The sequence below is a fragment of the Dipodomys spectabilis genome, unplaced genomic scaffold (assembly GCF_019054845.1).
Source record: "Dipodomys spectabilis isolate Male_0828 unplaced genomic scaffold, ASM1905484v1 ptg000095l, whole genome shotgun sequence".
Classification (NCBI taxonomy): Eukaryota; Metazoa; Chordata; class Mammalia; order Rodentia; family Heteromyidae; genus Dipodomys; species Dipodomys spectabilis.
The window spans coordinates 25,668,940-25,694,069 of NW_024870772.1; the positions used below are offsets into that span (position 1 = coordinate 25,668,940).

General features: G+C 43.4%; 1 protein-coding gene across 1 annotated transcript; it reads right to left on the bottom strand.

Annotated features, from left to right (window-relative positions):
• Window positions 1–1,221: 1,221 nt before the first annotated feature.
• Window positions 1,222–24,879, bottom strand: Atp12a (ATPase H+/K+ transporting non-gastric alpha2 subunit). Its single transcript, XM_042685566.1, has 20 exons — window positions 24,766–24,879; window positions 23,635–23,748; window positions 22,459–22,593; window positions 22,218–22,335; window positions 21,707–21,975; window positions 19,414–19,612; window positions 19,182–19,291; window positions 16,574–16,708; window positions 13,073–13,265; window positions 9,328–9,503; window positions 8,471–8,607; window positions 6,500–6,650; window positions 4,979–5,147; window positions 4,740–4,894; window positions 2,890–3,013; window positions 2,571–2,716; window positions 2,223–2,356; window positions 1,936–2,037; window positions 1,463–1,554; window positions 1,222–1,290 (listed from the first exon to the last, which is right to left on the bottom strand). Exons 1-20 carry the CDS (start codon window positions 24,862–24,864, stop codon window positions 1,262–1,264), a joined length of 2,787 nt encoding a protein of 928 aa, XP_042541500.1. The 5' UTR covers window positions 24,865–24,879; the 3' UTR covers window positions 1,222–1,261.
• Window positions 24,880–25,130: the final 251 nt, after the last annotated feature.

Here is a 25,130-nt window from a genome sequence, read left to right on the forward strand (position 1 = left end):
AGCCAGCTTTGAATGAAAAAGCTAAGAGACAGCACCCATGTCTTGAGTTCAAGACACAATATTGGCATGCATGTGCGCAAGTGCGTATGCACACACACACACACACACACACACACACACACACACACACACACACACACACACACACACACTTCCAAAAACAAAATTACATTTCATCTTTTTGTATTCTATGTTATATTCTAAAAAGAAAAGATAACAAATTAGAACAACACAATGAGACTAGCTTTTATAAAACATGTTTTACTTAAATATGAGGCCTCTTTGGGGCTCTCAGTATGGGTGTGTGTGTGTACATACATATATATATATATATATATATATATATATATATCACATAGGATTGTCTAAATTACAACACACAACAAGACTGACGACTGACATAAAATTATTGCTGGAGAGTACTTGGCAACTGTTTTACAAGAAATAAATATTACTTTATTACTTAAGTCACAACAGCTCTCGCTGCGGTTGAATCCTAACCAATGAGAGTGCCTTAGGATGAGTTGAGCATTCTAAGTTAGGATATATAAGAAAGACTTGGAGAAAGACTCCTCCTCCTTCTGGAGGAAGTTGGTGGTAGGGTGAAGGGAGATGTGGGAGGGGAGACAAGGGCTGGGTAGCTGGGATCTTGTCATGGTGAGAAACTGTCATAGAAAGGACATCTTAGCACTGGAGGCATGGCTCAGCTATAGAGCACCTGCCTAATAATCTTGAGGCCCTCAGTTCAAACCCTAATACTAAAAAAAAAAAAATAGACATCTGCGTCAAAAGTAGAGTCATCTGTGCTGTTGTGATGTTTATCAGATGTCATTTCCACTTCCTAAGCCATGGACAGAGAGACCCTTTTATGAACAAAGGGACCATGAATATATTTGTTCTCAATGGATACACAGAAATCTCAGAGAGGGTCATGGGCTATTATAAAAATGAGGAAATGAGGTCTGAGCAATCTTATATTAGCTTAATGTACATCCCAGCAGATGCTAGGCTTATCCAGTGTTTAACATAATGAGCTATATATACATATAAACATATTGAAGTTCACATTGAAGTTTACATATGTTAAAAATTAAATAAACAGTACCATCTCAATTTTAAATACAAAACTTAAGTATACTTTCTACAGTTTTTTTCTCTGTTATGAAAGTCTCTGTGGTATGGAGTTTGACAATGTCCATGCTGTCCAGAGATCTCCAGTTGCAAGAATGTGTCAGTGGGAGACTCGGTGAATGATGTGGTCTCAGTAATACATGTTCTTATCCCACCAACCTGTAGGGATAGGAAAAAGTAAATCAGAAATGGAGAGTCTTGGGAAGAGGTACACAGAATCTCAACAATCATACTGCTGATCTGGAAGTGCTAGGGTCTTGCCTTAGCATATATGGGGCTCTGGGTTTGATTTCCAGCCTAGTGTTTAAAAGACAACATTATTACTACTCACTTCCAGGATAGAGCCTGATGAAGAGCTTTCGTATCTCATCATATACCCAAATCAAGATGGCGTGTGGTACAGCCACAAACCAATATTGAGGCCTAGAAACAGAAGAGAGGAAGGTAAGCCCTGGCTTGTGCAAAGAGTTCAGACCCTAGCCCACCAGCAGGAGATTTCATCTTAACCTTCACACAACATGGACCTGCAAAGCTTCTTATTTAACTTGCATTGTGATTGCTAGGAGCAATATCTGCCTTTGATACAACCTGTTGGCTGAGGATGATGGTGTGGTAAGGCTTGGAAAAACAACAGTTTTTCTTTTTGGGAATTTGAGGTCCAAAGCCAGGTTCGTGCAGCAGAGTCCCTTTGGTCTATTTGGAAAGACTTGATATGGGGAGCCTGCGGGAAGCCTAGTGTTTATTTTGGCTGCTATAGGGCAGAATTGAGGCTAGCTCTTTCCTTGGTTTTGAAAGCAAACTCACCTGAGCATGGTAAAACTCAGGGCTGTAACACTTCCAAGGCCATAGGAGAGGATCAAGGCGATGATAATCTGAGAGGCAATTCCTACCCAGATGACTTTATTTCTGCAACATATACAAAAGAAAACAGATGGTCAAATCTTTCTGCTCTGCGATTATGGACTCAGCAGACCATGCTACTGGTGGAATCAACATCTTATGGGTGACAAGTGTAGCCACAGGTAGGTGGATTGGCAGATCCTGGCATCTGACATGGATGGAAGGATGCTGATGTCAGGCATGGGAGGTACCTGAAGAGCCCCTGTTGGAAAATGGAATTCCTCCTGGTTTTCCTGATGATCAGATCTGCTATTTGCTGGATCATAATGCCAACAAAGAAGGCTGTGTAGCCTGTCCATTCTAGATATTTCCTCTGGTGCCTTGTCTGTTAAAGGACAGAGAAATGAGAGATGAGGCTGATTCCTAGAAAAGACTGAATATATGTCCCCAAAGAATATCCTACCACCCACCCTCAGCCCTATTAACTGAGAAGCCACCCAAACCTGTCTCATCAAGGCCATCCAGTGAATGTCAGTCCACATGGGACACTGAGAGGAAAGAAGGAGCAGGTGGTATTGGTGGCAAAGTTTCTAACTCACCCATTCCTGCCCATAGCTGTCTTCCAAATCATTCACACCATCCATTTCCCATTGTACCCGAAGGTTAATGAGAGTGGTGGGCCAAAATCCCTGTTGTGCATAGACTGTGAAATATACCAGGAACGCTCCCAAGGCTTGCATGAGACCTAGAAGAGTAAAAGGTATGGAGTTAGGATATGTGCTAGCCTCAAAGAACTGCCTGGCCTTTTTGCCTTCTTTCACCCCCAAAGGAAAAGCACACTTGCTAATTGTATCTGGGATTTGAGTGGATTCCCTGGAGATAACCCTGGTGTGAGAGGGAGGAACACCTTCCTCATACCAATGTGCAGGTAAGAGTAGATGGCAAGGTTCTTGTTCACCAATCTATCCTTCTTCTTGTGGCGAGGCTTCCTGTTCATAATGTCGCTTTCAGCTTTCTCATAGGCCAAGGCAATGGAGGGAATCTAGAGGGGGAGAGGACCCATGAAGCATAACGTTGTCTATTCAGAGGAAGAGTTAACAGCTATGGCCTAGTGAGGGTGGGCCTGGTGTGTATGTGGGGAGAGTTGGGGGGTGGAACTGGTCCATGTAGAGTGCAAGCAACACATGGTGGGTGCATTGTCTATGTGGAATTTAAGAGCAGCCAGTTTTAAAACTCAATCTGTGTGCCTAGTATGGTGGTAGACAGCTGTATCCCAAAACTCAGAGATGCTGCCCTCTGGGAATCTCAGTTCCCCTCAAAAGAAAAGACATCTGTTGTCTCCTCAAAATGTGAGGGTCATCCCTGTGTTGACACAGATCACACAGGTGAAGGAAAAGCAATTTGCAGGACCATTTTTTGTGATATAAATTCATCTTGTTCCTTTTGGTCTATAAAGCCAAAGACAGATGGGGAAACTTTTTTTTTTTTTTGGGTCCGGTCATGGGGCCTGAACTCTGGGCCTGGGCACTGTCCCTCAGCTCTTCAGCTCAAGGCTAGCACTCTACCACTTGAGCCACAGCGCCACTTCCGGCTTTTTTCTTTTTGCTTATGTGGTGCTGAGGAATTGAACCCAGGGCTTCAGGCATGCAAGGCAAGCGCTCTACCACTGAGCCACCCTTCCAGCCCAGATGGGGAAACTTTTGTGGAGCTTTGTTTAAGGGTATACATAGAGTTACAGGCTTAAGCCTATAACTCACAGAGAAGTCCACGAGACTCATCCCCAGTTTATGAACATAATGCCATAAGAGAAGCTATGGTTTAAGTAGTAGAGCACTAGCTGTGACCAAGAAAGCTAAGAGAGAGAGAGAGTTAGGCCCTAAGTTCAAGCCCCAGTAAAGGTGCGTGTACGCACACACACACAAAATTATATATTATTATATAATTATATAGGAGGGTGTAGTTTAGGCGAGCTATTATTGCAGGACAAGGCTTTATATTTATATGTCATAATAACTACTACTTTACACTGTGTTTAGAGGAGGTACTTCTTGACCACAAGAGGTGGCTATGGAGTTATTACTTTAACCACTACCCCATGTCCCCTTCCCCCCACCTCCTAAGGCATAGGGACAATTTGGATCATTACTTCATCTTCCCCAACAGTAGGGAGGCATATTGTTTTGGAGGATCAAGACTTTTTTTGCATGTGCTGGTACTGAGACTTAACTCAGAGCCTGGTGCTGTCCTTTAGCTTTCTTGCTCAAGGCTAGTGCTCTACCACTTAAGCCACAACTCCACTTCTGGCATATTGCTAGTTAGTCTCACAGACTTTCCTACCCAGGCAGGCTTTGAACTGTGATCCTCAGATCTCAGCCTTCTAAGTAGCTAGGATTACAGATAAGAGTCACTGGCACCCAGCAAGACTCTTTTTGGGGGGGGCAGGGAAAGGTGGGGGGGCACGGAGAGTCTAATCCAAATGTTCTCTTACAGAGCTACATCCCCAGCCTCAAGACTCAGTTGTTGAACAATTCTCCATGGAGTGAAGTGGCTTTAATTTGCAAACATTTGACAGATGACTAAATGCCTTGCTTTGAAGTGTGGTCTGTGGACCAGCAGGATAGTGTCAACTTGGCAGCCTGTAGAAATACACAACTGTAAGCCCCATTGTAGGGAAGTTTGAGAAGCATTGACTCTGTCCATCTCAGGGTCCTGGAAGGTAACAACTATGATCTTTTTATGCCCAGGGATGTTCCTTCAGGGTCACTTACAATGTCTGTGCCCAGGTCGATGAACAGGATGGTAATGGTGCCAATGGGCAGAGGGAGCCCGACAATAATGTAGATCAAGAAGGGACAGAGCTCAGCAATGTTCTTGGTCAGGGTGTATGCAATGGTCTTCTTTAGGTTGTCAAAGATCAGGCGACCTAGGCAAGATGTGTCTCCTTATAAAACTTGCTTCTAGTCTTGCAGGCAACCCAATTGCCAAGAAGACATGAGACCTCATTTACCTTCTTCCACCCCTGTGACTATCGAGGCAAAATTGTCATCCAACAAGACCATGTCAGCTGCATTTTTTGCAGCATCAGAACCTGCTATTCCCATGGCAATCCCAATGTCTGCCTTCTTCAGAGCAGGAGAGTCGTTCACTCCATCCCCTGTAACAGCTACAACGGCATCCTGTGGGTACCCCGTGAAGAAAAACAAGAGCAGGTTTAGTAGGCCACAGGTTGGACAAGAACACAGTCTCCTTTTCATCTCAAGGCTTCCATGACTATCAGAGCCAAAATGAAGGGCACATTTTGGGAAAAGATAAGGATGAAAATCTCAGAAACAAAAACAAGCACTTGGAATGAGAGGCATTTACATGAAAAAAAAGTTTATGCCAATTAAACAGAGGTTTCTTATGCAATGGGCCCTTCATATTGGTGGGTTCCTTGTCTTCAGAGTCAATCAACTAAGGATGGAAAATATTGGGAAAATGGCTGGGCACTGGTAGCTTATCCTAGCCACTCAGGAGGCTGAGATCTTAGGATTAAGGTTTGAAACCAGCCCAAGTAGGCAAATCCATGAGACACTTATCTCTCATTAACCACCAAAAAGTGAGAAGTAGAGTTGTGCCTCAAATGATAGAGCACCACCAAAATTGAAGTGGAAAAGAGAAAGCTAAGAGACAGTGCCAGTGTGCTGAGTTTAAGCCCCAGCACTGGCACAAAAGATATTAGAATAAGAAAACTGCATCTGTACTAAATATGTACATACATTTTCTTTATTATCCAAGCAAAATGTTATAACAGCTACTTACATAGCCGTTATATAATACCAAGTCTTATAAGTCACCTAGAGACGATTTAAGGTATACTGGATAGTCATAGATCCTATGCAAACATTACCCCATTTTACTTTAGCCAGAACTTGAGCTTGGACTAGGATCCTTGACCTCTCACTTGGCCTTTTCTCTCAAGGCTGGTGCTCTACTATTTGAATCACACTTCCAATTCTAGCTTTTCCTGGGTAAGCAGAGATGAGTCTTGTAGACTTTTCTGCCTGGACTGGCTTTGAACTCTAATCCTCAGATTTTAACCTCCTGAGAGATAAGATTAAAGGCATGAGCCACCAGTCCCTGGCTATTATTATTATTATTAATGTTGATGTGTGTGTATTAGAATGAGGGCTTGAACTCAGGGCTTCATGCTCTTAATACCCTTTTTATTATTTTATATTTGGGACTTAAGCATCAGTGGATTTTGGAGGCTCCTGGAACCCTGTGAACACCAAGGGAAGACTGCATTTTATGTCTTTAAATGTTTTATTTTGTATCTTTATATTTTTAAATCCTTCTGTATTCACACTACCACAGAGACCAGTGCAGGGCTGCCAGAAGCCCCAGGTTTCCATGATAAAGTGCAGAAAGCTAAGGAGTGTGCAGCAATGGGAGCATCTTAAAGGAAGACAGAGTATTAGCCCACCCAAACTCTGCTCCACATTTCCCAATGGCCCAGCCTGCCAACCAGTTCCTGCCATCTACGCACCTGCCTCTGACAGCCCTCCACAATGATCAGCTTCTGCTGGGGGGATGTCCGGGCAAAAACAATTTCTGCATAGTTGGCTAAGAGTTCATCCAGCTGTTCTGGAGTCATGTCCTTCAGCTCCATGCCGGTCACCACAGCTGCTTTAGCATCCCTGGAAGGGCAAGAACCAGCCAGGCTGTCTTTTATCTTACGGCCAAAACGGGGGTGACCATTGAGGAAAAGATAAAGATGGCCAATTCAGAAGCAAGAACACAAGGAGCTTTGAACAATATGTGTTGGAAGAGGGAAGTAGAGCTGTGGCTCAAGAGCATGCCAGCCTTGAAACTAAACAACATAGATGATGTATTCAAAGGAAAAGAAAAAAATGTTATGACAAGAAACTGGGTGAAAGACAGGTGTTCGTAACTTATACCTGTAATCCTAGTTGCTCAGGAAGCTAAGATCTAAGGATCACAGCCAGTTTGGGTAGGAAAGTCTGTGAGTCTTTAACTACCAAAAAGTCAGAAGTGGAGGTATGGCAACAGTGGTAGAGTGCTAGCCTTGGGCAAAAAAAGCTAAGGACAGAGCCCAGACCCTGATATAAGCCCTAGTACCAACACACACACACACACACACACACACACACACACACACACACACACACACAGGTGCGCGCGCATGCACGCACGCGCGCACACACATGCGTGCGCACACAAACACACACACAAATAAGAAGGCAAACAAGCTCTCAATCTGTTTTAGGGATGTTATTTATACAAAGCAGTGCTTACAGATTTCAGATTTCAGATACTGTTTCTAGGCCCAGAGGCAATTTGCTGCCTTGTAATAATTTATCACCTGATTGCTGGGTGTTCCTAAAATGTAGAAGTGCCTGGGAAACTCAAAGGAGTTCACTGACCTTTCCTTCCTCTCTATGTACGTGAGAGCTGAATTCAGCAGGTCACTCCAACTTGAGATTCTGATGTCTTCAATTCACTTAAACTACTCACAATCTACACTGCTCCTCCCCTGTGTCTCTTTCTTTATGCTGATCATATCACAATTGATTTTATCTTCTTCTTGCTAGATAGAAAGCTTCCCAAGGGTATGTGCAGCACCTGTTCAGTTGTTGATATATTTACAGGGTCTGGCACAAGAGCCTGGCAAATGGTTGGCATTCCACAGCAATTTTTCAACAAATTTTCAATTATTGTTGAAAAATTAATAGATAATAGATGGACAGTTGCATGGATCAAAAGACAGACACCATTAGAATGAGGAAGCCGGGTGCCCATGGCTCATGTCTGTAATCCTAGCTACTCCAGGAGGCTGAGATCTGAGGATCTTGGTTAAAAGCCAGCCCGAGTAGGAAACTCCATGAGACCCTTATCTCCAATAAACCACTCAGAAAACTGGAAGTAGTGCTGTGGCTCAAGTGGTAGAGCTGAAGAGCTGAGGAACAGTGCCCAGGCCCAGAGTTCAAGTCCCATGACCACCACCAACAACAACAAAAAAAGAAAGAGGAGAAGCAAGGAAAAATTGATTATTTAGGAAAATTCTATTCAATTTTTACTAATTATAAAGAGTATGTTTGGGGCTGGGAAGGTGGCTCAGTGATAGAGCACTTGCTTTGCATGCATGAGGCCCTGGGTTTGATTCCTCAGCACCACATGAGCAAAAAGAAAAAAGCTGAAGAGTCGCTGTGGCTCAAGTGGTAGAGCACTAGCCTTGAGCTGAAGAGCTGAGGGACAGTGCCCAAGCCCAGAGTTCAGGCCCCACGACCGGACCCCCCTCCCAAAAAAAAGAGAATATATATATATATATATATATATATATATATATGTTATGAAGCCAACTGAACACCCATATAAATACCCATCATGCTCACTAGGGAAGGTGCATGAAACCCAAAGGATTCTTAGTATTCCTGGTTATCCAACTGGACCCTGTAGGTAAGAAATTGTGTTTCTACTCTGTTAGTTCTATATTTACCTTTTGTTAACTTGCTCCACAGCAATATTGCGACGTTTTGCAATGTCTTCCACTGTCTCGCTGTTGGCAGAGATGATCCCTACACTCTTGGCAATAGCTTTGGCTGTGATGGGATGATCACCTGTAACCATAATGACCTAAAACATAGACAACAGGGACTAATGGACAATGAGGAACTCGGCTAGCCAAAGTAGGAATTGTGGTTCAGTATTCCCTACTCTAGAGGATCTGGTAGAATAGTGTTATGGTTGCTATGATTTGCCTTATGGAAAATTCTAGATTGAAGATACAACTGTCTTTGAAGAACACACTGATCCCCTTGGGTCTTTCCTTGCACTTATTTTTGTTGTTGTTTGGTTGGTTTTTTGTTGTTGTTGTTGGCTGTGGGACCTGAAATCTGGGCCTGGGTGCCTGGGCGCTGTCCCTCAGCTCTTCAGCTCAAGGCTTAGCACTCTACCACTTGAGCTACAGAGCCACTCTGGCTTTTTCTGCTTATGTGGTGCTGAGGAATCGAACCCAGGGCCTTGTGCATGCAAGCCAAGCACTCTACCACTGAGCCACCTTCTCAGCCCACACTTAATGTTATTTTGCATTCCCTTCTTGGACATTCAAGGAAAACTTTCCACTTTGATGACATTTTGTTAGTTAAACAAAAGTCTCTAGGTGTCTGTTTGTAAGGTTGCTTTAACAGTCTTGATATTAACATGATTGATGGAATTTGTATTATGGTTTCAATATCATAAGGGCAAATGGATTTTAGAGCCCTAAGTACTGACCATTTCCTATGACACATGACTTTAAGGAGGGAGGGGTGTGACATGTACAAGAGGCTCCCTAAGCAGGATAGTCACTCTCACCTTGATCCCTGCACTCCGACATTTGGCAACTGCATCTGGCACAGTGGATCGAGGGGGGTCAATCATTGACAAGAGCCCCACAAAACATAGATTGGAAGTGGGAAAGTTCACGGTGTCTACGTCAAATGAGTAGGTTTCTGGAAACACATCTTCTGGCAGGTAGAGATGACAGAAACCTGTAAAGAGGCATGGATTTTGGAACTAAGGAAATTAGGATAAGAAATGACAAAAGCAAAGGGGAGTTAGAGGTTTAGCACAGTGGTAGAGCACATGTTTAACAAATAACAGGCCCTAGTTTTGATTCCTAGCACCAATCTAAAGAAATAAGTAAGCAAATAAATAATTTAAAAATAAAATGAAAGGAAAAGGAGGACAAGTTGATACACTTTTTAAAACTAATTTACTATGTGTGTGTGTGTGTGTGTGTGTGTGTGTGTGTGTGTGTGTGTGTGTGTGTGTGTATGTATGTGTGTTTATGCCAGTACTGGGGCTTGAATTCAGGACCTGGGCACTGTCTATTAAAGGCTAGTGCAATATCATTCAAGCCATAGTTCCACTTCTGGCTTTTTGGTGGTCAGTCGGAGTTAAGAGTCTCATTGTCCAAGCCGGCTTTGAACACCAACTCTCATATCTCAGCTTCCTGAGTAGCTAGGACTACAAGCATGAACCTCTAACGCCCAGATAGTCATTTTCAATTTTAACAATACATTAGAGCCAATAGAATAGAGTACAATAGAATAGAACCAAATTGATTTAATTCTTTCAATTCCACAATGCACTTTTTCTTTTTTTGCTGTCGGTACAGGGCTTGAACTCAGGACTTAGGTGCTGTCCCTGTGCTTTTTTATTGCTCAAGGAGAGCACCCTACCATTTGAGCCACAGCTCCATATTGTGCTATGCTGTGGTATGTGTGTGTGTGTGTGTGTGTGTGTGTGTGTGTGTGTGTGTGTGTGTGTGTGTGTGTGTGTGTGTGTGTGGTTAATTGGAGATAAAAAGTCCCATGGTCTTTGCCTGGGCTGGCTCTGAGCCACGATCTTCGGATCTCAGTTGCCTGAGCAGCTAGGATTATAGGTGTGAGCCACCAGCACCTTGCTCCACAATGCACTTTTTAAAAGGAAAGATGGATTTCACCCCAAACAGATGTGTATTGTATATTCATTAGGTCCTATGTTATGTTCTAGGCAAGTGTTACACTAGAACAAATGAGATATCCTTTACTTCTGAGAATGTCTATGTTATTGTGGGAGAAAGAACTGAAGAGGTAAAGTATAATAAAACATCGTAGAGTAGAGAGACCTTCACTTATGAAGAGAGTCAAAAGATGATGTGGATGTTTTCTGTGGCAAGAAGGGAAGGAAGGATTATTTCAGGCAGAGAAACTAGCACATGCTGGTTTGTACAAAATGATATTGTATAAAATAGAGGAGTATCTAAGGAGCTGTGGGGAGTGGTACAAAGCCCAATCCCGAAGAAAGATAAGCACAGCAGAAAAGTCACGAGGAATGTGGTAGAACATCCTTGTCTCTAAGCCATCGACATTTCAATTGGAGATTGTACTTCCATTCCTGTGTCTGGTAGGACCTCCCCATCATGATTTTCTTATCAGCTTTGATATCAAATTAATTCTCAGCACGTTTTGCTGTTTTTCACATTTGAGTAAAGCAGACTGCAAGAGGCCAAACAGGAGGTTTCCGGAGCAACTGGTCAGATGCAGGCCAATCATGTGTTGAAAAAGAGGTTAGCAGGTTCTGTGTATTACTATAGCTGTGCTTGAGATATTAGGATCTCATTTGTACATTTTATCTGCATTAGAAACTCAGATATCCTATAGCAACAGACATTCCACAGATTCCATGTCTACTGGCAAGCACTTTCATGGTGTTTAATAAGCCTTATTATTAACCATGAACAGTTCCCTTGAATTCATTATTCTGTAATTTTGACCAGGTGCCCTACAGTCAGCAGTGGAACAGATGATCTCCTCAGAGATTATTCCAGTGACAGTATTTCTTTCTTTTCTTTTCTTTTTCTTTCTTTTTTTTTTTTTTTGTTGGTCTTGGGGCCTGAACTACGGGCCTGGGTGCTGTCCCTCAGCTCTTCAGTTCAAGGCTAGCGCCCTACCACTTGAGCCACAGCGCCACTTCTAGCTTTTTTCTGCTTATGTGGTGCTGAGGAATGGAACTCAGGGCCTCAGGCATGCACGGCAAGCACTCTACCACTGAGCCAACTTCCCAGCCCGTAGTGACAGTATTTCTAACACTGCTTCTGTCTCTAACATGCTCTGTCTCAGTTTCTGGGATTACTTTTTCCTACTCATAAAATTGGAGGTGTAAATTTTTTTGGTGTGTGTTTGTGTATTTGCCAATATTGGGGCTTGAACTGGGGGCCAAGATTCCCTCTTTCAGCTTTTTTGCTCTACACTCATGCTGTACTTGAAACATACCTCTACTTCTGTATTTTTTGCTGGTTAGTTGAAGAGAAGAGTCTCATGGACTTTTCTGTCTGGGTTAGCTTTGAACCATGCTCATCAGATCTCAGTTTCCTGAGTAGCTAGAATTATAGGCATGAGCCACCAGCACTGAACTTACTGTCATTTTTAAAGTCACTTTTACCCTCTAAGTAACTGCTAAGTCTCACCCATTCTGCCTTTATGAAGCTTCTTTCTCCAGACACCACTTTTGCATTGCACCTCGCATCAAATTTCAAACTTGTTTTAGTTGAATAAGGGCAATGACCTGTTGAAACTAGCATCTCTCCCCTCCCTGCTGCCACCAAGCACTCTCCTTAGCAAACACGATGGCTAACCCTGGCCAGTTCATCCCTGTTGCAAAGTCTTCAGTGTTCTCCATTGACTGCAAGATGAAGCCCAAATTCCTCAACACATATTCCAGGCCTCCAAAGCACAACCTCCAATCTACTTCTCTGGCCCTGCTGCCCACCCTAGCGCCAGCTCATCTACCCTGTAGCACCATGGACTGCTTGCTTCAACCTGTGTGCATTAGTTCCATCCCTTTGCTTTGCCTTCGTGGTTCCTCTATTTGGACATATTCCTCCATCTCCCTTTAAGGCCAGATTTCAGATGTGACTCTTTCTATAAAGTATGATTTTGGTTGCCTAGAAGCAACTCAGTTCTCCTCAGTGCCAGCATATAACATCCTCTTTGTGTGTGTGCCTGTGCTAGGGCTTGAACTCAGAGCCTGGGCACTGTCCCTCAGCTTTTTTGCTCAAGGCTAGTACTCTACCACTTAAGCCACAGCTCTACTTCTGGCTTTTTCTGTGGCTAATCCAAGATAAGAGTCTCATGGATTTTGTTACCTGGGCTGGCTTTGAAAGTTGGTCTTCAGATCTCAGCCTCATGAGTAGCTAGGATTACAGATGTGAACCACTGGCTCCCAGCTTAGCATTATCCTCTTACATGTTACCATCCAGTTATCATATTTTTGTTGTCCTCCTCTTCTTCTTCTTCTTCCTATTTTCTCCCTTCCTGGTCTTCTTCTTCCCCCTCCTCCTCTTGTCCTATTTATCTTCCTGTTCCTCTTTTTCCTCCTCCTCCTTTTTCCCAGTGCTGGGCCTCCAACCCAGAGCCTCCCACATGCTAGGCAAGTGTTGTACCACTAAACTATATCTACAGCTTCTCATATTGTTCTTGATATAGTCTATGTGATGTCACAGCTACTCTGATAGCTCATGAGGCCTACTCTTCCATACCTAGGAAAAGCACAGGCATCCTCCCACTGTACTTACCCAGTACACGCTCACCCAGGCCACCTAGCTCCATGTAGGCCATGAGGAAGGCATCGGCAGTGTTCTTGTCCAGTGGCTGCTCCTGGCCATTGATCATGATGGTGCTGCACTTCTCCAAGATCCTCTCGGGGGCCCCTTTCATCACCATGAGGAAACGCTTGTCATTGGGGTCTTCTGTCTTGTGGATGGAGAGCTGGGAGGACACACTGAGCATGTTAGGCATAGCTCTTCCAACTAGTAATAGGACAAGCTGGGGAAATATGTTCTTTGCTTTCAAAGCATAAAGGAGGAGGAGAAGGAACAATGGAATGCCAGTAATGGGGCTTGAGCTCAGGGCCTCACTGCTCTTGCTTGGCAATTTTTTGCTCAAGGTTGGTGCTCTACCATTTGAGCTATACCTCAACTTGCAGCTATTTGCTGGTTTATTGGATATGAGTCTCTTGGATTATAATTCTTTGGCTCTCTTGGAACCTTGGTCCTCAGATCTCAGCATCCTGAGAGGCTAGGATTACAACTATGAGCCACCAGTGCTCAACAGGCATGACCTATCTTTTTGAACTCTGGGCCTGGACACTGTCTCTGAGATCTTCACTTCAAGGCAAGTGCTCTACCACTTGAGCCACAGTGCTACTTCCAGTTTTCTGGTGGTTAATTGGAGATAAGAGTCTCACAGACTTTCCTGTCTGGGCTGGCTTTGAACCGTGATCGATTCTTAGATCTCAGCCTCCTGAGTAGCTAGGATTACAGGCATGAGCCACCCATGCCCTGCATGACCTATTAAAAAAAAAGATTTTATGGCCAATTAATATGCTGACAGCTAGACCTGGCTAGCCCAGAGGGCCCACTGAGTTGGAATCCACACTAAGTAGAGCTTGTATTAAGAAAAGAAAAAGAGAAAACCCTGGCTACTGTAAGAAGGTCAGATAAACTCTTCTAGGGAGTGTGTAGGGGTACAGTGAGAACTGTAAGTCAGTATGCTTCTGAGTCTCGTCTCTCCCTCTCTGTGATAAGCCTCCATATTTTAGACCTGAGCAAGTTTGAGGGAAGCAGGAATTCCTATGCTTCTTTGCCTCAGGGTCAATCCAGTGTTACTAAATAGACAGAAAAAAAAAAAGGCAGAGATGTAAGGAAAAGGACAGAACATCTATAGATTTTTAAGAGGACAGCAAAGCAGCAGGGGGCACAAGTTTAGCATGAACACACTTGACCCGGCAATTTTACTTCTAGAATAATTCTAAGAAAATAATCCGGTGGGGGGAGGAGGCAAAAAAAAAAAACTAAGTAAAAAATAAAGTAGTTAGATTTTACAGAACCCTTATTATATACCAACAGTTCTTCTAAGAACGCAAAAGGCTTTCAGGAAGCTTTTGGAAACTGTAGCATTTAAGCCATATCCCAGTCCTGTTCTTTGAATTGCAGTACATTCAGCCTTATGTAAAATTTTATTTGCTGAGTGCTGGTGGCTCATGCCTATATGCGTGTCAGTGGCTCATGTCTGTAATTCTAGCTACTCATGAAGCTGAGATGTGAGCATCACAGTTCCAATTTGGCTTGCAAGAAAGTCTGTGACACTTTTTTTTTCTTTTGGTCAGTCATGGGGCTTGAACTCTAGGCTTGGGCGCTGTCCCTGCGCTCTTCAGCTCAAGGCAAGCACTCTACCGCTTGAGCCACAGTGCCACTTCCGGTTTTCTAGTGGTTTTATTGGAGTCTCACGGACTTTCCTGCCCAGGCTGGCTTTGAACCGTGATGCTCAGATCTCAGCCTCCTGAGTAGCTAGGATTATAGGCGTGAGCCACTGGCCCCCGGCAGTCTGTGACACTTTTATCTTCAACTAACCACCCAAAAGGCCAGAGTAGAACTGTGGCTTAAGAGGTAGAACACCAGCCTCGAGTGGAAAAAGCTAAAGGACAGGTTCCAGGTCCTGAGTTTAAGCTCCATTACTGGTATAAATGACAACAAAAACTTTATAAAGCATTGTCCTAATTTTCCAATTTGCCATATTTAAAATATTTCATGAGTCAATCTGTTTAGAGTGGTAGCTAGTCTATGATCAACAAATGAAAGCTTCCAGGATCCAGCCTGGATTACATTGTGAGACTATCTAAAAAAATACAAAAGGAAAAACAACAACAAAAAGATAAATGAGAAAATCTGTTAGAGTTTGTATGTGTGGGAAGTGGAAGACAACTTGATTTACCAGTAAAGAATGTTGTCTTCCTCAAGAACAAGTCTTTCTCACATCATCAGCCTGAACTTGTTTTGCTTCTGGATAGTTGAAAATACACAGTCAGTAAAGTCTTACTTGTGAAAACTGGTTGTGCCACTTAGATGCTGTGGGACTATGGTCTCATGAATGCTTTCTAAGAATCTGTTTCTTCTGGGATTCATTAGTTGTACCTTATCAACTTGTGAGGATTGAATGAGATAAGGTATGTATAGTACTTGATTATTTATGATACAGCCAGTCTTCAATATCCTCAGGGGAATGGCTCTAGAAACTCAAGGATATCAAAACCCTCAGATGCTCAAGTTACATTAAATGATCTTTCAAACACATTGAGATGATTTCTATTAGCTAATGTCAGTGCTAAGGAAAGTTGTTCTACCTTATCGTAGGGACTGGTGACAAGGAAAAAAGTCTGCACGGTCTAGTACAGATACGATTATTTTGTTTCCAAATATTGTTTTGATCCATGGTTGGCTGAATCTACAGATGTGGAATTTGAGAGTACAGAGGTCAACTATATTTTCATTTAATAATCAATGTTGATTTTTCCTACTTCCTCTACCTGTCATTTAACCTTTTTGATGTGACCATGACCCCTCACTTTTGCAAAGTTATCTAGTGGTGATGGTGCTGTGTGTGTGTGTGTGTGTGTGTGTGTGTGTGTGTGTGCATGTATGTAAGAAAGTACTGGGAGTGTGTGAATGTGTGTATGCATGTATGTGCAATATGTAATATAAATTCTTAATACGAGCAGCAGGTTCTGACATACTTTAACTTTATCGTCTTCTCTACCCTACTTTAGGGAGAGCAAGGAAACAACAGTGGAATCTTGACCTGGATTAATTAGATGCTTACACTTTGTACCCAAGAATTACTTTTGAAGCCAGGTATCATCCAAAATATGGATTAACCATGCCAGGTGCTGGTGGTTCATGCCCACAATTCTAGCTACTCAGAAGGCTGAGATCTGATAATTACAGTTTGAAGCCAGTCCAAGTAAGAAAGTCTGTGAGACTCTTATCTCCAATTAACCATAAAAAAGCCAGAAATAGAAGTGTGGCTCAAGAGACAGAGCGCCAGCCTTGAGGAAAATAGGATAGAGACAGTCCTTAGGCCCTGATCTCAAGATCCACTACTGGCATGCACACGCACACACACACACACACACACACACACACACACACACACACACAAATATAGATTAACTATGGATAAATGCAGTAGAAATATCAATCGAGTGACAACAAGGACAGCCAGTTGTGAGGAAAACTCACCTGAAATTTGTTGGTGGAGTTGAAAGGGATTTCAGCTACTTTGGGATTTCTTTTCCTAATTTCCATCACATTACCCAAAATGACCTCTGAGAATTTCAAAAGTGCAGTTTCTGAGGCATCTCCAACCACAACTTTCTGCAAATCAAAAGTGATAGATATTTGCAACATATAATCTGCTATCTTGTGATTATGATTATGATTATTAATTCTGGTCTTGGGGCTTGAACTCAGGGCCTGGATACTGTCTTTGAGCCTTTTTTGTTCAAAGCTAGCACTCTACCACTTGAGTGCGCCACAGCTCTACTTCTAGCCTAGAGACTCACTGGACTTCCTTGGCCAGTCTGGCTTTGAACTGTGATCTCAGATCTCAGCCTCCTCAGTAGCTAGGCTTACAGGAGTGACCAATTGGTTCCTGGTTTTGTGATTATTCTTTTTTTTTCTTTCATTTTGGTTGGCTGTGGGGCTTGAACTCTGGGCCGAGGTGCTGTCCCTCAGCTCTTCAGCGCAAGGCGAGCACTCTGTCACTTGAGCCACAGCACCACTTCCAGTTTTCTGGTAGTTTATTAGCGAACAGAGTCTCTGGGCGGCTTTGAACAGTAATCCTCAAATCTCAGTCTCCCGAGTAGCTAGGATTATAGGCACGAGCCACCGGCACCTGGCTGGTTTTGTGATTATTCTTAATGAACGAATATACCTTTAGCATATGGACCTGATTAAGCTTATCACCTACTTGAAGATCCAACGCAATCATATAACTATAGTGACTGAGCCAGGATTTTGTAAGAATGTAAACCAATGGTGCCATCTACTGGCACTAGAGATGTTCAAACATGTGGGAGCTCTGAGAACTGAGTTTCCTGAGTTATATATCAGATGAGTGAGGAATCTGGAGAGAAAGGAGCAGAAGAAACCCTTCCAGGCCATAATGTCACCAAGAGAGATATGGAAGGAGTCCCTGTGAGACTGAACATGAAGAAAGTGGTGATTTGGAGGACCCTGAAAGGCAGGCTGAGGTCTCGACTCAAGAAATGGGAAACAGAACATCACAGAAGTTTTTGCGATTCAGTCAGTATTTAGGAAAAAGAGGTGATACATGAAAAAGTGAGAGGAATAAACCAGCATCATGGAGGCCAAGGTAGAGGTTGGTTCAGCTATTATTGAAATGTAAAATTATGGCTGGGTTCTGCTGGCTCATACCAAGTAATCCTATCTGAGGATCACAGTTCAAAACTAGCCTGAGCAGAAAAATCCAAGAGACTTTATCTCTAATTAACCAGTCAAAAAGCTAGAAGTAGAGATGTGGCTCAAGTGGTAGAATGCTGACTTTGAGCAAAAAAGGCAAACACATGCAGGAAGCCCCAAGTTCAAACCACAAGACTGGTGCGCGCGCACAAAGACACACAGACACAGACACATACATGAGTAAAATTATGCATATTTTGAAGCAAGAATGGTAGAATTTGGTGGGCTTATTAGATAGAAGGAGAAAGTCAAAGATGACTTCCAAAAGCTATAGCCTGAAGGCAAGTAGAATAGTTATGTCATAGAAGAATAGAAATCTGGGATAAGATATTGAATGGTTCCAGGTTGGGCAGAGATGGAATGTGATGGGAGCCTAACCTATTGGAATGCTAACATGGTGGAACTTTCCGGTGAACACTTACAGCTTTGCTGGGGGACAAACATGCGCACGTGTGCACATGCACACACACGCAGACATATAAATATAAGAGGAAGAAATCAGTAAAGAAAACAGCTGGCAAATGGGAAAGCTAGGAGACCATGTTCAATGATTCACTGAGATGGAAGAGTAAGAGAAGAGACAAGAGGAAGGGGGGAAGGGAGGAAGGGAGGGAGGAGACAGAAAGGCAGGGAGAGGGAAGCTGGAGGGAGAAGCTGAGGGAGAAGCTGAGAAGGAAGGAGCAGAAGGAGAAATAATAAGAGGAGAAAAGAAGGATGAGAGAGTTTCTATTCCAATATTCCATGATCTCTCAGAATTTCATGTGCTGCTGGGGCTGGGAAGGTGGCTCAGTGGTAGAGCGCTTGCCTTGCATGCCTGAGGCCCTGGGTTCGATTCCTCAGCACCACATAAGCAGAAAAAGCCGGAAGTGGTGCTGTGGCTCAAGTGATAGAGTACTAGCCTTGAGCTGAAGAACTGAGGGACAGCACCCAGGCCCAGAGTTCAGGCCCCATGACCGGACCCAAAACAAAACAAAAACAAGAATTTCATGTGCTGCCATATTCTATTTGAGAAGACTATGTCCTATGATTAAACCTGTTGTGTTATTTTCATCCAATTATATTTTATTCAGTAAAGGCATTTATATAACACAGAAACTTTGTTTATGTCACTTAGCTTGTAAAGGCAAATTAAAGATATGTGCATGTACGGAATGAGATAGAATTTTGAAAAGGATCAATGTTCTGAGATCTTCTAATCATCTTAATGATTTCTTGAGGCTAGCTAGAATGAAGAAAACTTTCTGATTTGCTGTCACCAGTGCAAATTTTACACAGGTAGAGAGATTAAATCAAGCACTCAAATTCAACAGAGCTACCTCATATTGGATATGACTTAAGATCAAGTGTCCATGAATGACAGCATTACCTTCATGATGGGGACATTCTCTTGTCCTGGTCTGAACTCGGCTCGGTTACATAATGTTATTATTTTGTATAAGGAGGCCCAGGTTCCAGAGCTTTGGTCAAAGGCTTGGTCTGGAACACAGAGAAGGAACAGTGGCTGACGTGGGTGTTAGGCCCAAGACCCACCTTTCCCACAAGGTGCTGTCCTAGCTGTTACCTCTACTTAGTCCCCAGCTTTAAGCCCCAAAACTCACTTGACTGGTTTTCACTTGTGTCAGCTGTGAAGATCTGATTGTCAAACCACAGATGAGCCACAGTCATCCTGTTCTGAGTCAGAGTCCCAGTCTTGTCAGAGCATATGATTGAAGTGGAGCCGAGGGTCTCTACCGCCTCCAAGTTTTTCACCAGACAGTTCTTCTTCGCCATCCGTTTTGCTGTCAGTGACAGGGTCACCTGGCAGGAGAGAGAAGGAGACTCTGGGAACAATTGTTCTGGACAATAGTCCAGAAATGGCTACGGTTAGGGCTGGGAATGTGGATTAGTGGTAGAGTGCTTGCCTAACACTCATGAAATCCTGGGTTTGATTTCTCAGTATCACATAAGCAGAAAAAGCTGGAAGTGGTGCTGTGGCTCACATGGTATAGTGCTAGCCTTGAGCAAAAGAAGCTTAGGGACAGTTGCCAGGCTCTGAGTTCAAGACGTAGGACTGGCAAAAAAAAAAAGTAAAAAATTGCTGAGGTTAGCTGGGATTGAGTTTTAGGAGAAAGTAGAATAGTTTTAGACTAGAGTTATAGGCTAGAGGTAAAGCAAGGCTGATAGAGTGACTTAGAGTTGTCAAAAGCCCTATAAGCAACAATTTTTTAGAATACTTTTCTTCTCTTTTTATTGTTGAAGGAAATAATCTGGAACAGTTTATGGGTGGCAAAGACGGGCTTGGAAGACTAGGTGTAGAGCTGTGTCATAGCATTTGCCTAGTATGCACCAGGTCCTGAGTTCTGTCCCAAGCCCTGGACCAAAAAGAAAAGGTAGCAGGCCACTCATGAGCATGAATATGGGAGAGACCTGGACTAATATGGGCAAAAGAGATTGTCCCCAATCATGCCCATGAAGCTTCTGGAAAACAAGAAAGTGCTTTATTTTACCTTTTCTTTTTAAAAATGATACTACAGATGGGACCTAGAGCTACACACTTATTAGGTCAGGGCTCTGCTACCGAGCCACTGACCAATGGTTCTAGGTTTCATTTTAAGAACTATATATTCTGGGTACTGCTGGCTCACACATGTAATTCTAGCAACTCAGGAGGGTGAGATCTGGGGACTGTGGTTCCAAGTCAGCTGGGATAGAAAAGTAGGTGAGACTCTTTAATTAATAGCAAAAAGCCAAACGTTGTGCTCAAATGGTAGAATTCCAGCCTTGAATGGAACAGCACCCAGGCCCTGAGTCCAACTCCCAGTACCAGTGCATGCATTCACATGCACACCCTAACTCTTTCTTTTATTTTCATGATATAGGCATGGAACCCACAGCCTTGGATTTGTTGGGTAAGCTCTTACTGAGCCATATTCCCAGGTCTCTGTTTCATTGTAAGAACTCTTTAAGGAGTCTTGGAAGCCACCAGATCTCAAAGCATTCTTTCAGCTTCAATTTCCTTCAAGTACTATCTCCTGGAGCCACAAGATATTTGGAGCTTAAATATGACTATTAGTAATAGTAATAACAGTAATCACCTGTCCTTGGCTAGGATAACAGTGAGCCACTCGTTGTATAGGTATATAATATAAATGAGATGACTCTCATGGGCCTCCTCAGCAGAGATACAGACAAGCTTTTATTCTGAGATCCCAACTAGGTGGACCTTAACAAAAAAAGACAACCAAGACTGAATCTGAGGGCAGGGAAGGGACAATTTAATTCCTTTACAGAAAAAAAAATGGATTTTTTTCTTTTTTTAGTCTGAGAGAAGGCCCAGAAAAATGGCAAACAATGTGCCTCAGTTCTCAAGTTATAGAAATTGCCAAGTAAGTTGTTGATTTACAAGAAATATGGGGAAGACATAAGACTTCCAGAAAAGTTTGTAAATAGTGGCTCAAGTCATCTATGCGTATTGTATGCAGATGTGAAAATATAAAGTTTTCAAGGACAATGCAGTCAAATATGAAAAATATTGCTGGTAGCTCATGCCTGTAATCTGAGCTACTCAGGAGGCTGAGATCTAAGGATCACAGTTCAAAACTAGCTACTACAGGAAAGGCTGTGAGACTCTTATCTCTAATTACTCACTGTAAAGCAGGAACTGAAGGTGTGGCTCAAGCAGTACAGCATCAGCTAAGGGACAGTGCCCAGACCCTGAGTTCAAGCCCTACTACTGGTACCTCCCCCCTACACCCAAACATTACAATTCCTTTTGCAAACAGTCTATGGTGGGGAGACTATATCACTATATCCTGGTGGGGGAGCTTTGGGCTTACACATGGGGGGCATCCCCAAACAGCAGTTGGGTGCCAAGAGGGCAAGAGTGCAGGTGACCTCGCAGCATGGACTCACAGTAACAGTGGCCAGGAGGCCTTCAGGCACATTGGCCACAATGATGCCAATGAGGAAGATGATGGAGTCCAGGACATAGTACTTCATGGACACTGCGATGATGAAGAAAATAATGCCGATGGAGACAGCCACTCCGGCCACAATATGAACAAAGTGCTCGATCTCAATGGCAATGGGCGTCTTCTCATTCCCAACACCTGACGCCAAGGAGGCTATGCGACCAATGATGGTGCGGTCCCCCGTGTTGATGACCATGCCCGTTGCTGTGCCTACAGGGGAAGTAGACAGTTTACTACAGGGGTCCTGGTCACAGTCCTCTCTGATGGTTTACTGGAGGGGTTAACACAGGTTATAGCAAAGGCCAGTGTTAGTCCCCAAGGCCCTCACCTCTGTGTGTGCTCTGGGAAAAGCTTTGGAACAAGGGGGGGGGGGACAAAAAACATCAGATCCAAGAGGGAGGGAAACATAGGTGGGGCCCTGTGTCCCTGAGAGCTGTCCCAGTTGGCTGTACCTTCCAAACAGGTTGTGGAATAGAAGGCAATGTTCTTTGTTTCCAGAGGGTTTTCATGAGTGAATTCAGTTGAACGAGACTGGGGCTCAGATTCTCCAGTCAGAGAAGAATTGTCTACCTGGAAGAAAATTTGAAAACACAAAAACAATTCAAGATTAAGCACCTTATTCTCTGCCTCCTCTACCAAGATCAGGAAACAACAGAGTGCCTGCCGGCTCCAGGCAGGATCCTCAGGACTCACCTTACACCCTTGGGAAGCCAGCAGCCTGATGTCTGCAGGGATCTGGTCTCCTCCTTTAATCTCTACTATGTCTCCCACCACCAGTTGCTCTGCAGGGATTATCTTCTTTTCTGAATCACGGATGACGAGAGCTTGCTGGAGAAGAAAAGGACGGGTCAGTTAGGTCCTGTGAAAACATCTCCCACCTCCAACCCCACCTCAGCTCACATCTTCCTGCAGCCTAGGATAGGAGGTCTGGAATCTACTGTTATCAGAATGGGATCACCCCGGTGAAACTGAATAGTGTTTCTTAGGGCCTAAAGACTGGAAGAACTAATTTTCTTCTTTAGTTTTGCACTTGAAGCCAGAAAAGGATGCTGTTGGACTGATTTGGTCAAGGGAAAACACTGGGCCTCCCAGAAAGGGAGATAATTTTAGAGTGAACCCCTCTACTGGATGTCAAGGAAGAATGCCAAGGGGTTAACAATCTTTTTGAGATGGGGTTTTCTATACTTCAGTATGCAGGGAGGAGTCACATCTACTAGAATCTTCTTCTCTGGCTGGAAACTTTTCTAGGCCAGGGCTAGGGTGATTTCTTTGCTGTAGACTCTTTTTTTTTGGTCCGGTCGTGGGGCCTGAACTCTGGGCCTGGGCGCTGTCCCTCAGCTCTTCAGCTCAAGGCTAGCACTCTACCATGAGCCACAGTGCCACTTCCGGCTTTTTTTTCTTATGTGGTGCTGAGGAATCGAACCCAGGGCCTCGAGCATGGAGGGCAAGTGCTCTACCACTGAGCCACCTTCCCAGCCCTGCTGTAGACTCTTAAAAGAGGTCCCTGGATGGAAAGTGGGAACCCCTCAAAGATCATTTTGGTACAACGTATTCTGGAAGCAAAAGCAATCACAGATAACAAAAAGTAATCACAGATGACAAGAAAGTATATATGAATCTTCTTGGTTTCCAGTGAAGGAATATTCTGGAATCACTTGAATGACTATCTAAATGATCCAGAAGGTGTGTATAATACCTAATATATTTCCCTATTTTTCTTACTTTTGAGAAAGCATTTTCCTTCATCTCAAAACCCAGCGAAGAACTGAGAGTTAGAGCCCATGATGTCCCAGATAGAAGAATGGGATTAGGACTGTCTCCTCACTGGGAAATCATCCAGAGACTAGAGGAAAGATGGCTGGTACTTACCTGGGGAATCATCTTACTAAAGCTGGCCATGATGTTGGTGCTTTTGGCTTCTTGGTAATAAGCAAAGATCCCCGTCAAAATAACAACCAGAACAAGTATGGCGCCCAAGTATACCTGGGTAAGGAGGAGAGGCAGTCAGAAAAATAGGTCCAAGTTGAGTATCTTTAATCTGGAACTCCAAAATTTTAAATGTTCCCTAATTCTGAAACTTTTTTGAGTACCAATGTAACACCAGAGTGGAAAATTCTACACCTGACCACATATGATGGATCATAGTCAAAATACAGGCACACCAAAAATATGATAAAAAGTTACTCTGAAGGTATGTGAATAAGGTATGTAATAAGCAGATGTTGTTTATCTTCGGGTGTCATGCCCAAGATATTTCATTATGCATAATGTAAAGAATCCAACACCTGCCCCAAAAATCTGAAATCTGGAGAACTTCTGGTCCACCATGTCCCCTGGCAATATTCTCTGCTCCTGTCCCCAATCTTGCTGTACTGCCATGAGCCTGTCTGGACATCTCATTAGCCTTTGCCATTAGGCTTCTTTCTCTTAGCACAATGTTTGCCAATTCAGTTTGTGGGTCTGACACATATTTCTCCACAGGCATGACAAAGAGAGATTAGCTCTAAGGAGAATGCCTCAAGATACTTCCTGGGGATATAGATCCCACTCCTCCAGGGACTCAAGACATTTTGTCTCTATTTAAAATTCATAGTCATATTGTCTCTGGCACATTGGATTTTTTTGTGCCAGTGCTGGGTCTTCAACTCAGGGACTGTGTGCTGTCTCTTAGGTCTTTGGCTCAAGGCTGGAGCTTTACCACTTGAGCCACAGCTCCACTTCTGGCTTTGGGATGGTTAATTAGAGATACAAACCTCCCAGACCTTCCTGCCTGGGCTAGCTCTGAACCATGATCCTTAGAACTCAGGCTCTTGATTATCTAGAATTACAAGTATGAACCACCTGCGCTTGGCTTCTGCCATGCTGGAAAGTCAAGTATCATCTATTTTACAATTGGAAGAAATTTCTCAACTATTACAGTCCAACCCTGTGGCCATGGATGGCTTTGCTTTATGCTTCCATTTCTCTTTATTACCGAACACAACCAGGAAGGTGGCTTACATTGTCTAGGGATGCAGCATTATTAAGAGATTGAATCCCATATGCAATCCAGCACAAGATGGCACCTATCCATAGAAGGATGGAAAAGCCCCCCACCATCTGCTTGAGGAACTTGATGATCTCTGGAGTTTGCTTAGGAGGACTGAGAGTATTAGGACCATCTCGAGCCAGGAGTTCTGCAGCTCTGACACTAGAGAGGCCCTGAAAGAAACACAGGCACAATGAGAGTTAGATATCATTCCTTTCTCAGAAGTTGGGCTTCATGTTTCTGCAGGTTATTGTTAGGTGCTGATACATGCAAGATAGCTCTGGGAAAAGTGAAAGAAGGTTGCCTCATCCTTCCAACTTCTTACATTTTTAGAAAG